The sequence below is a fragment of the Ailuropoda melanoleuca genome, chromosome 3 (genome assembly GCF_002007445.2).
Source record: "Ailuropoda melanoleuca isolate Jingjing chromosome 3, ASM200744v2, whole genome shotgun sequence".
NCBI lineage: Eukaryota > Metazoa > Chordata > Mammalia > Carnivora > Ursidae > Ailuropoda > Ailuropoda melanoleuca.
The window spans coordinates 87,018,634-87,032,445 of record NC_048220.1 but is presented as its reverse complement, the minus strand read 5'-3'; the positions used below and the strand labels follow the sequence as shown (position 1 = coordinate 87,032,445).

The 13,812-nt window shown below is 40.5% G+C and overlaps 1 protein-coding gene across 2 annotated transcripts in view; it reads right to left on the bottom strand.

Moving 5' to 3' along the window:
- The window catches only part of UBTD2 (ubiquitin domain containing 2), a 60,997-nt gene extending 47,191 nt beyond the window's left edge, over window positions 1-13,806 (bottom strand). For both annotated transcript variants that reach the window (XM_034656734.1, XM_034656735.1), the window contains exon 1: window positions 13,595-13,806. In XM_034656734.1, the coding sequence (XP_034512625.1) occupies window positions 13,595-13,664 (70 nt within the window). In that variant the 5' untranslated portion in view covers window positions 13,665-13,806. The remainder of the gene's footprint in view (window positions 1-13,594) is intronic.
- Between the last annotated feature and the right edge of the window lie 6 nt (window positions 13,807-13,812).

The following is a 13,812-nucleotide window of genomic DNA, read 5'->3' as shown; positions in this document are numbered from 1 at the left end:
AAAAAAAAAAAAAAAAAAGAATGAGATGCTTTAACCAACTGAACTACCCAGATGCCCCTATTTGTTATTTTTACAAACCATAATAATAAGTACCCACACATCCAATATTAAATTTCAAACATACAAGCCATCATGAAACATGTTCATCATGAAATTGATCATGGAGACACTAGAATGAAGCTTCTCTTACCATCTCTATGCACATATGAAACTTAGGGAACTTCCTGAAATGTGTCACTGATTGGGAAAACCAGAGCTCTGCACAGCGCCTTTTGTTAATACAGGCACATACACGTCCACTCATGTAACACTGTACCATTTTCTTACACCATACTCAAAATGGATGAAAGACCTAAATGTGAGACAGGAATCCATCAAAATCCTAGAGGGGAACATAGGCAGCAACTTCTTTGACCTCGGCCACAACAACTTCTGGCTAGACATGTCTCCAAATGCAAGGGAAACAAAGGCAAAAATGAACTACTGGGACTTCATCAAGATACAAAGCTTTTCTACGTCAAAGGAAACAGTCAACAAAACCAAAAGACAACTTACAGAATGGGAGAGGATATTTACAAATATTTGGCTAATATCCAAAATCTATAAAGAACTTATCAAACTCAACACCCAAAGAACGAATAATCCAATCAAGAAATGGGCAGAAAACATGAAGAGACATTTCTCCAAAGACATACAAATGGCCAACAGACACATGAAACAATGCTCCACATCACGCAGCACCAGGGAAATACAAATCAGAACCACAATGAGATACCACCTCACACCAGTCAGAATGGCTAAAATTAACAAGTCAGAAAATGACAGATGTTGGCAAGGATATGGAGAAAGGGGAACCCTCTTACACTGCTGGTGGGAATGTAAGCTGGTATATAGACACTCTGGAATGAGGTTCCTCAAAAAGCTAAAAAATAGAGCTAACCTATGACCCAGCAATTGCACTACTAGGTATTTACCCCAAAGATAAAAATGTAGTAATCCAAAGAATCCAAAGGGGCACCTACACCCCAATGTTTATAACAGCAATATCCACAATAGCCAAACTATGGAAAGAGCCCAGATGTCCATCAACGGATGAATGGATAAAGAAGTGATACACACACACACACACACACACACTGGAATATTACTTAGCCACCAAAAAATGAAATCTTGCCATTTGCAACAACATGGATGGAACTAGAGGGTATTTTGCTAAGTGAAATAAGTCAATCAGAGAAAGACAATGATATGATTTCACTCATATGTGGGATTTAAGAAACAAAACAGGGTAGCAAACACGAAGGGAGGGAAAAATAAAACAAGACAAAATCAGAGATGGAGACAAACCATAAGAGACTTTTTTTTTTTTTTAAGATTTTATTTATTCATTTGAGAGAGAGAAAGACAGCACGACAGCGGGGAGATGCAGAGGGAGAAGCAGACTCCTCGCTGAGCCGGGACCCTGACGTGGGGCTCAACCCCAGGACCTAGAGACCATCACCTGAGCCAAAGGCAGAGGCTTAACCATCTGAGCCACCCAGGCACCACAAGAGGCCTTTAATCACAGGGAACAAACTAAGGGTTGCTGGAGGGAAGGGGGTGGGGGGATGGGTAACTGGATGATGGGCATTAAGGAAGGCACATGATATAATGAACACTGGGTGCTATACACAATGGATGAATCACTGAACTCTACTTCTGAAACTAATACTACACTATATATTAATTAATTGAATTTAAATTCAAATAAATAGAGGAAATAAATAAATAAATATATAAAATTATATTTGTCAGTATTCCCCAATAAGGTTAGAGGAAAAATGACCGGGGGGGGGGGGAAGAGAGACCAAAAAANAAATGACCGGGGGGGGGGGTAGAGAGACCAAAAAACAAAAACAGAAGGGTTATAAGTACTATAAGAATAGTACTGTGGAAGTTCAGAGGATGGCAGGATTATTTCTGGTTGGGAAAATGAAAAAAAGGTTCAGATTTATTCAGTAATGAAAGATTACTCCAGTATTGGAAATTAGCAGAAAAGAACTGCGAAAAGTTTGGATTTTGGATCCTGTATTGCATAGGAAATAAAGAATCACATTCTGTTAGTATGACATCTACCTAATTATGAGTTTCAAGAAAATACAGAGGCTAGAAGAATACACTAAATGACACCACAGGGAAACAATCAGACAAATCCAGAATGTGATACATTCTACAATACTCTTTTTTTTTTTTTTTAAGATTTTACTTATTTGTCAGAGAAAGAGAGAACGCAAGCACAAGCAGGGGGGACGGCAGGCAAAGGGAGAAGCAGGCTCCCCCATGAGCAGGGAGCCCAACTCGGGGCTCGATCCCAGGATCCTGGGATCACGACCCGAGCTGAAGGCAGATGCTTAACTGACTGAGCCACCCAGGCATCCCTCTATAATACTCTTCAAAAAAATCAATGTTATAGGGAAGAAAAGGGGAGGAGCTATTCAAGATTTAAAAAGATTAGGGGCACCTGGGTGGCACAGCGGTTAAGCCTCTGCCTTCGGCTCAGGGCGTGATCCCGGCGTTACGGGATCGAGCCCCACATCAGGCTCCTCTGCTATGAGCCTGCTTCTTCCTATCCCACTCCCCCTGCTTGTGTTCCCTCTCTCGCTGGCTGTCTCTATCTCTGTCCAATAAATAAATAAAATCTTTAAAAAAAAAAAAGATTTAAAAAGATTAGAGACAAAAACGAATGTGATGTCTAAATGCTGAATAGATCCTGATTTGAAAAAAATTGCTATAAAAGGGGTGCGTGGGTGGCTCAGCCGGTTCAGCATCTGCCTTCAGTTCAGGTCATGATCTCAGGATCCTGGGATCCAGCCCGGCATCGGGCTCTCTGCTCAGTGGGGAGCCTGCTTCTCCCTCTCCCTGCTCTCTCTCTCTCTCAAATAAATAAAATTTAAAAAAATAGCTATAAAAGACATTTTTTGGAAAGTTGATAGATTCTGATTATGGACTAGACCTTAGGAGTGATAATGGTATTTGCATGCTGAAGTATCAGAATGTCTGTACTCTCAGTTAAGCAAATATTTATACACATGTACACAATTGATGGGTATTCAAATGTTTGTTATATTAGAGTCCTTCAATTCTTCAATATGCTTGAAAATTGTCATTAAAAATGTTAAAAAAAAAAAGAATTCAATACGATCTTGACAATGATCTAATCCATTTTCTTCTTTCAACCATGTAAGAAACTGAGCCCAAAGTACCACAGCTAATGCAGGCCTATTCGTAAGAGATTAAAACTCAGGCAGGTCTGCAGAATCTTAGCACAAACTCTTTCCATGTGCCAGAAAACTAGGACCCAAGAGACAAAAACTGATCTGGGACAAACAAATACATACACGTGCAGTAAAAAAGGTGTGTGTGTGTGTGTGTGTGTGTGTGTGTGTGTGTGTGTTTTAAAGTAATCTTTATACCCAACGTGGGGCTCGAACTCGTGATCCCAAGATCAAGAGCTGCATGCTCTTCTGACTGAGCCAGCAGGCACCCCTTGTGCACATAAAAAAGTTAAACACATTTCTTACGCTTAATGTGTGCCAATATGATTAAAAATTACAAAAGAATTAAAACCTGCTAAAGATTGTAACAACTTAGTGTACATCAGAATTTTGTATAAAATAATCTCAGAATGCAGCATTAAATGGGAAAGACTTTGTTACATGCGCACATACGCACACACACAAAAACCCACTTAAATAGTATCACCTATATACTGTCTCTCTTTTTTTTTTTTTTAAGATTTTATTTATTTATTTGACAGAGACAGAGACAGCCAGCGAGAGAGGGAACACAAGCAGGGGGAGTGGGAGAGGAAGAAGCAGGCTCATAGCAGAGGAGCCTGATGTGGGGCTCGATCCCATAACGCCGGGATCACGCCCTGAGCGGAAGGCAGACGCTTAACCGCTGTGCCACCCAGGCGCCCCTATACTGTCTCTTAACTTGGTCTATTCATTGTGGCAATTATGCCTTCTAAAAATCTGACAACATAACTTAATTAACTTCACACTGCACCTATCACGTGCACAAACTTCCTGCCAGTCCCCCAAAATGCCACGTTTTTTCATATTTCTATACAAGTAATTTCCTCTGCATACAGGATTTCTGCTTTTCCTCTGCTACTCCGCTTTCAAGATCAACTACTTATACCACCTCTTCAGTGAAGTATTCTGACCCTGCTCCCCACTACTCCCTGCCCTTCTATAATCCTTTTTTCACTGCTATAGAGGCTTTTAAAACTCTTCCTAATTAAATACACGATTCCTCCATTAGACCATAAGCTACTTGATATCACAGAGCAGGCCTTATTTATATCTCTATTTATGGTTAGCCTCAAGTGCTGGCAGTTAGAAATAATGGAGGCTGGTTATTTTTAAAAGTTTCAGAAAGGATTGTCAACTCACCTAAAAAATAGTGTTCGCCCTGAGTTAAAAGTGATAGTTTATCATAAAGCAAAACTGAGTGATCTGGATTATCTATTACTCTACCCCTTTGATACTCTTGTCACATAGTCCAAAGCATGGAAACTATCTGAACTGATGCAAATAGGTCTGCTTTTGTTTATACCTAGGAGCCAGTTACAATAAATGCAAAAAAATTATCTGAAGGGTTTCCTGTGAGGACTTAATCAGAAAAGTCCAAAAGTCACTAACTCATTATTTAGTCACGTCTTGGACAAGTGTGTATCAAGACCTCACTCACGCTCAGTAAAATTCACTTAAAATGACTTTGACACATTAAGATTTCTTTTTTCTTTAGACATCTAACTTCAACAGAAATTCCACTTCCGAAAACAGAGCTATAATGGAAATGCCTAAAAGTTTTATTGCAAACATGCAAAAAATGGCATTATAACACCCAATGTATACTCAGCAATATTTAACCTCTCAGCTCAATATATGGAACATATTCAAAAACAAACCTGATTCTTGCTGACTGCAAGTCAAAGTAGCTGATGCTAGGTGAAAACATGCTGATTGCTCTTGGCCAACACACATGCATCTTTTAAGTACATACGCGTCAGTAAAGTCTCAACCTATGGTCCTGGAACTACCAGTGAATCATGAGGAGCTTGCTGGTAGCCTAGTATGCCCGATAAGCAGAAGCAGAAAGCTGGGTAGGGATGGTGAGGGGCGGTGGGAAGAATCAGATGCAATGGTCCACCAAATGAAGATAAACCATTCAGGTGGTCTGCAGTAAGGAAAAATGAGAGAATCACTAAATTGATCATGATGCCCAATTAATATGATCGTGTTGCTTAACGAAGTCAACCTAACGCTTTCTTGCAACAAGAGAAGAATGTGTTTTGGTCAAAAACCACAAGAGAGGGGCGCCTGGTTGGCACAGTGGTTAAGCGTCTGCCTTCGGCTCAGGGCGTGATCCTGGCGTTATGGGATCGAGCCCCACATCAGGCTCCTCCACTATGAGCCTGCTTCTTCCTCTCCCACTCCCCCTGCTTGTACTCCCTCTCTCGCTGGCTGTCTCTATCTCTGTCGAAAAAATAAATAAAATCTTAAAAAAAAAAAAAACCCACGAGAGATAACTGATTTATTAATATAACGTCAAAAGTTCCTTATTACAAGTGATTAACAGTCAGTAATCATTCTTATCAGAAGACTCACCTGCGTATAGTACTACTAGCAACACGCTGCCAAAGCTTTGCATTTACAGTAAAAAATCAGATAAATTTAAAAATAAAATCCACCTTATAAATTTTTCCAAAAGAGAGGTGTTATAGACTAGGGCTAGCTATCAAAAAATCAGAATGAACACCCTCTTCATTTCTAATGGCTTAAAGATTCTATTCATAGTATACAGTACTAGCAAATGATTCCCAAATAAAGTCAGAGATGAAAAAAACAGCCCATTTAATATCCATAGCAAGAATCTCTAAAAGTGCCATTCCAACATAAATTCCAAGATAATCTTGACTGGGGAGAAATATCAACCCTTCAATTGCTAGAAAACTGAAAACAAAAGGAGACTAGCCCAACAGAAGGCAGCTTATTAAGTAGGGGCTACAACATCCCATGTCAATTTTTAATATAAACTCGAGTCCTTAAATCTCTTCCCAAAAAGGATTCTCCATATCTCAGTATTTTTCAACTGTAGCATCCCTGACCTAAATTCAATTCTCATAACCTACCAAACCTACCTAATCATAGTTCCACTGGATTTCCAACCTATACCTTCTTGCTGCCTTATTTTCCTTTTGGTCTCTCCCCACAACTATACTCCTCCTGGTAAAATCAACCACCCTCTACTGTACATCAAGTAAATGCCTCCTGGGGTGCCTGGGTGGTTCAGTCAGCTAAGTGTCAGACTTTTGATTTCAGCTCAGGTCATGATCTCAGGGTCATGGGATTGAGCCCTGCATTGGGATCCTTGCTCAGTGGGGAGTCTGCTAGAAATTCTCTCTCTCCCTCGCCCTCTGCACCCCCACCCAAAATAAATCTTAAAAAAAAAAAAAAAGTAAATGCCTCTTATTTCACATACGTCTTTCTCTGATTGGTATAAAATTTTATGCATCCTGGTTATAAAGCCTCAGAGCTACCAACACAGAAAATACAAGAACTTTTTACTTCCACTGTCACATCTGGGATAAGTACAGACTGGGGCGCCTGGGTGGCTCAGTCGTTAAGCATCTGCCTTCAGCTCAGGGCATGATCCCAGGGTCCTGGGATCAAGCTCCGCATCAGGCTCCCTGCTCTGCTGGGAGCCTGCTTCTTCCTCTCCCACTCCCCCTGCTTGTGTTCCCTCTCTCACTGGTTGTCTCTCTGTCAGATAAATAAATAAATAAATAAACAAATCTTTTTTTTTTTTTTTTAAAGATTTTATTTATTATTTTTTGACAGAGATAGAGACAGCCAGCGAGAGAGGGAACACAAGCAAGGGGAGTGGGAGAGGAAGAAGCAGGCTCATAGCAGAGGAGCCTGATGTGGGGCTCGATCCCACAACGCCGGGATCACGCCCTGAGCCGAAGGCAGACGCTTAACCGCTGTGCCACCCAGGTGCCCCTAAATAAACAAATCTTAACAAAAAAAAAAAAAAAAGAGGGAGAAGCACAGGCTAAAACTTCAATCCTCCTCATGCTCAATTCTGCTTCATTTTTAATTACAGACCCAGCCCTAAGAGTAGAAGCATAAGAAAATTCAGTAAACAACCTAGTTAGATGATGTGCAGAATATATGGGACACTGAAAAAACATAAGGAAGAGATAACGATATTCTTGGTGAAGAAAGAAAACAAGGTTTTATAGAGAAATGTGTCTGTTCTAACATACACTAACCTCAAAAGAGCTACTGGCATATTCTGGGGTTGAATGCTCAAGAAGTCTATCTTGAGTTTGGATGTGAGTAACAAACTACAGGCAGAATTTCTCCAAATACCACACTAAAATGAGAAGTTAACAAAATTATTTTCTGAAATTACAAGAGTATCTGTTCAAATACAATCAGAGCTATATGTTTCACAGGCAAACATTTCCTATGTTTCCCAATAATTCAACAAAATTCAGTATACTAAGTACCTACTATGGTCAGGCCCCGATTAGAGGTAATCACCTCATTTCTCCATCTTCTGTGAAATTTTGTTGATTCAATTCTTAGCACTTTCCTCCCCTTTTCACTTACTTATAGCAGTCATTTATTTTTACACCTTCACCTCCCCCAGCTGACTCCAAAATCCACATTCATAACCTGAACATCTAGGAATTCCATACCTAAACTTCTGCACCATCCTACATGAAGTCCCAACTTAAAAATTCTGTCAGCTAAACCTTAAGATACTGAAAGGCAAACTACAGCTTGCTCCAGATAGCTCTTTTTTATTCCCCAAAACCTGCCAAGCCACCTCAATATTCCTGGTTACCCAGATTCATATATACGGGATTATAGATCTTCCTCGACTTATGATGGGGTTACATCCCAATAAACCCATCATAAACTGAAAACTATGAATCCTAAGTTGAAAATGCATTTAAGGGGCACGTGCGTGGCTCAGTTGGTTAAGTGTCTGCCTTGGGCTCAGGTCATGATCCCAGAGTCTTGAGATCCAGCCCCACATCAGGATCACTGCTCAGTGGGGAGTCTGTTTCTCCCTCTCCTCTTGCTGTCTCTCTCCCCCTCATAAATAAAATCTTAAAAAAAAAAAAAAAAAGAAACTACATTTAACCTACAGAACATCATAGCTTAGCCTAGCCTATCTTAAATGTGCTCAGAACACTTACATTATCCTACAGTTGGGCAACATCATCTAATATGAAGCCTATTTTATAACGAAGTGTCAAATACCATAAAATTTATTGAATACTATACTTAAAAACAGAATGGTAAGTGTATTGGTTGCTTACCCTCATCACCCTGACCACATGGCTGACTGGGAGCTGCAGCTTGCTGCCACTGCCCAGCATTGCAAGAGAGTAACATACCACCTATCGCCAGCCACAGAAAAGATCTAAATTTAAACCTTGAAGTATGGTTTCTACTGAATGTATATGTATCACTGTGCACCATCATAAAATTGTAAGATCGAAAAATCATAAGTTGAACCATCATAAGTCAGAAACAGTCTGTACTTTACTTTCTTTTATGTAACCCTATATCCCATAAATTACCAACTCATGCCATTTTTTTCCTGTTGGGTTCCTCCCTTGAGTCTCTTCCCACTGTAAGCAATCCTGTACCAGTGCTTCTCAAACTTTAATATGCATAATAATCATTTGAGTATCTTGTTAAAATATAGATTCTGACTTACTAGGTCATGGGTGGGGCCGGAGAGTCTGTACTTCTAACATACTCCCAGGTTATTGCAAAGCTACTCATCCAGGGGACCATACCTTTGAGCAGCTCAGATCCCTACTTTCTTTTATTCCCTCAGCACTTGCACAGTTTATCCTATGGTATATTTATCTGTTTGCATAGTGTTTTATAGCTATTTCATGTGTGCATATTTTATTATGCTTTCCTAAAAAAGGATTTTGACACACTCAAGAAATAAAATCATGATTCCCTTTTTGGAACAACAGCAACCAACCCAATGTTGGGCATATTGTGGGTACTCAATGCCTGTTGATTGTAAAATGCTTCTGCAGAAAATATAACAATCATCTCTTGATTAAGAAGTTGAAGTAGGTTTATGGATTACTTTTGTCAACTTTTTAAAAAGCATTTTATTGCTAATCAACCTTTTCACCATATAAGACAAAAAAGAAACTTAAAACAGCTTTCTATTCATAGTTAAGAAAGTAAATTGTTATTTAAGTTAGACTTGTGAATTATTGGTTATATATTTATTCTTTCTTCAACAGTGAAGGATTAAATATATGTTTAAAACAAAAACTAGAAGCCCAGGCAGTAAAAGAAAAAATAAATTGGACTTCATTAAAATTAAAAACTTTTCTGTATCAAAGGCCATCATCAAGGGGGAGGCGTGTGCACAGGGGGAAGGAACAGAGGGAGAGGGGCAAGCAGACTCATAGCAATTCCACTCCTAGGTATACTATAACCAAAAGAATCAAAAACAGGGACTCAAACAGCTCTTTGTACACCAAAGTTCATAGCCACTTACAATAACCAAAAACTGGGAACACCCCAAATGTCCACCAATAAAAGAATGGATAAACAAAATGTGGTATATATATACAATGGAATATTATTCAGCCATAAAAAGAATGAGGTACTGATACTTGCTACCACAGGATTAACCTGAAGACATTATGCTAAGTGAAATATACCACAAACAAAAGGATAAATATTGTATGATTCCACTTATATGAAATATCTAGACTTGATAAGTTAATAGAGACAAAACGTAGATTTAGAAGTTAACAGGGGCTGGGAGAGAGGAACAGCGGTATTGCTTAATGGATCCAGAGTTTCTGTTTGGAGAGGTGAAAAATTTTGGAAATACACAGTGGTGATGGTTGCACACCGTGAGTGTCATTAATGCCACCGAACTGTGCACTGAAAAATGGTTAAAATGGCAAGTTTTATATGTATTTTATCACAAGTTAAAAAATGAGACTAGAAAAAAAGAGAAACATTTTTTATTACACCCCTGAGTTCAACTGTCTGACTGCCATTTGTAAGCTATGCGATGTAAGCAAGTTATTTAATTTCTCCCTGCTTCAATCTATCCATAAAATAGAGATATTATCCACCTCCCAGAGTTGTTCAAGACTAAATGAGAAAAACTGGATAAATGGTAGTTGTTATTATTCAAAAACCACTGTTACTCATCAAGTAGGTAGTCTATAAGGCTGCTATAAATGGATAACCAAAAGAATTCCATAATATTCTCAAGACATTCTGAAATAAAGAAATGAATGCTTAGCAGTCAGTTATCCTGCTGTAAACCTGGAAACTTATGACCACCAAGGGTTAGGCCTCTTGGGATATCACTGAAAGTAAGAATAAATGATACACCCAGAAAGCGAGAACCTACTTTGTACATCATTACGGTCATTAAAGAGGTGAACAAAATAAGAAAAGAAGCTGGTTGGCTCTCTTCAACTAATTTCATTTTACTGTTTTTTCCCATATATTTATTTTTAAAAATCATGAGATTTAATTCCTTAACCAATGCCATGGACTAAAATAAATCCTTGTCTAGAGGTCACGAGTTCCAACCTCAGCATCACAGTATCACTATAATAAAACAGAGAACCATACAGAATATGCTGTCTAAAAAATGTTCTAGAAGCACAGAAGCTTGGAGTGAACTGTTAAATAATCTTATAATGTATATAATATACTTGTCTTGATGAATATCAGGCATTTAAAAAATGGTCAAACTAGCTGAAACTCAAAAACAATTCCAGGCAAAGTATGCCAGAGGAAGATATTACAAATGATTCCAAAATAACATGTAACAGAAATCTTATAATGTGAATTAAGCAATTTCCGTATTCTACGGTCTTTTGCAAAAATTTCCCAAATTCCTTCAAAGAAGTAAATCACCAAGTAAGGAAGTTTTTCTCATGTACCACAATTAACTTGCATACATAAAAGACTTAAATCCAGAGGGAAAGTACAGTATCTTAAATGGCCAAAAAGATTTTTTAAAAAGTCATTTTTTTACTAAGGCAAGAGTCATATCAATCTAAAATGGTGAGATTCAACATTACGTTCAACAACATTGTGAATGTAATTAAAACGGTCATGAAAGGCACCAGAAGACTTTATTTTATTTCATGTTGATAAAAGAAATTTTCACAACCCAAAAGTCCTGATTAAAACTATGAACCATTATGTTTGAAAAGCAAATGATCTGTGCCAACACCCTTAGGAAAAATAGTTTTTCTCTTCTCAACAAAAACCTACTACAAAAAGCAAAAACTATTTAATGTGTTAACCTGAAACACTCACCTAAGCTAATTCCTTTAAACCACAATTAACTCTTTTTTTTTTAAAGATTTTATTTATTTATTTGACAGAGATTGAGACAGCCAGCGAGAGAGGGAACACAAGCAGGGGAAGTGGGAGAAGAAGCAGGCTTCCAGCGGAGGAGCCCGATGTGGGGCTTGATCCCAGAACACCGGGATCACGCCCTGAGCCAAAGGCAGCCGCCTAACGACTGAGCCACCCAGGCGCCCCTCAAACCACAATTAAGTCTTAACCATCATGACAATAATAACGAAAAAAGGCTTCCATAATTAAATTCCGGAAATAATCCTTTTATCCCACACAGCTCCTTCCTCCATCCCAGTTACATGAGGCCCATATTTCCTCTTCAGGAGAAAACAGAGGTTTGGTAGTTGGTGTTCCTTTTTTCTAAACTTTACTTTGGAAAGGTATAGTGCAGCTTTAAGCCCAGACAACTCCGTTCTCAAGGAAACTGATACTAGGGCTATCTAACTAAGACACCACTAGTAATAAATTACCAGAAGTTAAGACTTCAAGGCCCATGCTAGTAATGCCTGGCTGGTCATTAAGTCATATTACCAAAAGGCTTAAATAAATTGGTTCAAGTTCATTACCAAGAAGAGAAAAATGTTTATTAAAATTTTTAAGTGAGTGAAAAAAATTAAATTTAATTGAAATGAAACACTACCTATAGCACGTATTAATATATTTTGGTACCATTAATGGTCACCTCAATTGCAGGAAGAATCACTGTGACCACCAATTTGACCTTACCCCAGAGCTGTTTTAAAATCATGCCCTTTTTATCTTCTGCTTTGTTGTCACTGAGGATCTCATTGCTAATGCACCACCAAATAATAATGCTATGACATGAAATGCACTATTAAATAGCGTTTTCATGGACAAGTTTTTTTCAAGACACACTTGACTGAACTCTCAAACTATCTGCCCAGGATTTAATCATACAGGAAACCCACAGATTTTAATGAGGTGGCATGGCAAATATCATGTAATTCAGGAAATTCATCAGTCAAATGTTAGGTGTACAGAGTTTACAGATGGAGCTCAAGTAAGAGGGCAAAGCATCTGGTCTAAAGCTAGTATAAGAAAAAGTTGTAAATCCTCTCATCCCCAAACGACTTAGTTTAGGAACTTATAAATATGCCCCACATTCTGAGACATCTAACAGAAGGCTGGAACAAAACCAACACTGTCATCTTTGCTATTCCTAGCTGTTTCTTCTTTCACTAAAACATTCTGCCCTCTACACAAGCTACAGAGTGGACTCAGCCAAAGATCATTTAAGTAAAGGTAGAATTAATTTTATTATTATAGCGCTACACTACAATGCCGATCGAATTAAAAAGCTCTCCTCACCAAACTACTTACGACAAATTAGAAGTGCGTTCGTTCTGTGTTCGAAAACTTTTAAAGTACTGATCCTACTGGGCTAAGTCGGACTCCTGTATTTGTACTTTTATCCTACATATTTTCCTTTACGTAAGGCGGATCGGAATTTGACTAGCCCACCCCGACAGCAAACTGGCCCAACACCCGCACGCTGTAGCAAGAAGCCACGTTTTCCTCGGGCGGACTGTTTCCCCACCCCTCCTTAAAATAATGCGTGTGGCCACTTGAGACAACCCCAGCCAAGCTCCAGAAACTTGCAGGTTTAAATGGCCAAACTGGAACCAACCAGGGCAGCTGTCATCTGAAACTCAGGAAAGCTGAGACCAGCCAACTCTGCCGAACGAGGAAGGGTGCGGAGAGATGTGGCGGGGCCCGTCGGAGGGAATGCATTAGGCTCCCCTCCCCAACCCCCCATCAATTCGCTTTTCTGCAACCCCAGCGCCGCCATCCTGTTCCTGAATAATTAAACGGGCTGGGGAGGGAGTGAGGTGGCCAAGAAAGGCAGTTTCTAGCCTGAGTTTCCCGAGCCGAGGCGGTGGGGTCGAGAGGCCGAGGGCTACATCCCCGGCGTGCGAAGGACTTTCCTCAGGGGCCGGGAGGACAGGGGGCGACCCCGCGGCCGGCGGAGCGGCCGGAAGCGGAGCGCGGGGAGTGACGTGGAGGAGGGGATGACAAAGGGGCGCGGGGGCCCCGGCCGCGCGGCCCACGGGCCCGCAGGGGCCGGGACAGGTGGCCGGGCCTGGCCGGGAACAATGGGGGGCCGAGGCTGCCCCCTGGCGCTCACCTACCTCCGGTGCCCTCCGAGTTCTCGTTGAGGCTGCCCGAGGAGTCGTGCTGGGCGCCCACACACCCGCCCATGGGGGCCCCCGGCGCCTCGTCCGCCACCTCCGGGCGCTCGTCCGGCCCGCCGCCGCCTCTGCCTCCTCAAGCGCCGCCGCCGCCGCCACCGAGCCCCGGACAGGCGCGCCGCTCCGCTCGCCCGCCGCGGCCCAGCCTCCGCCCCCCT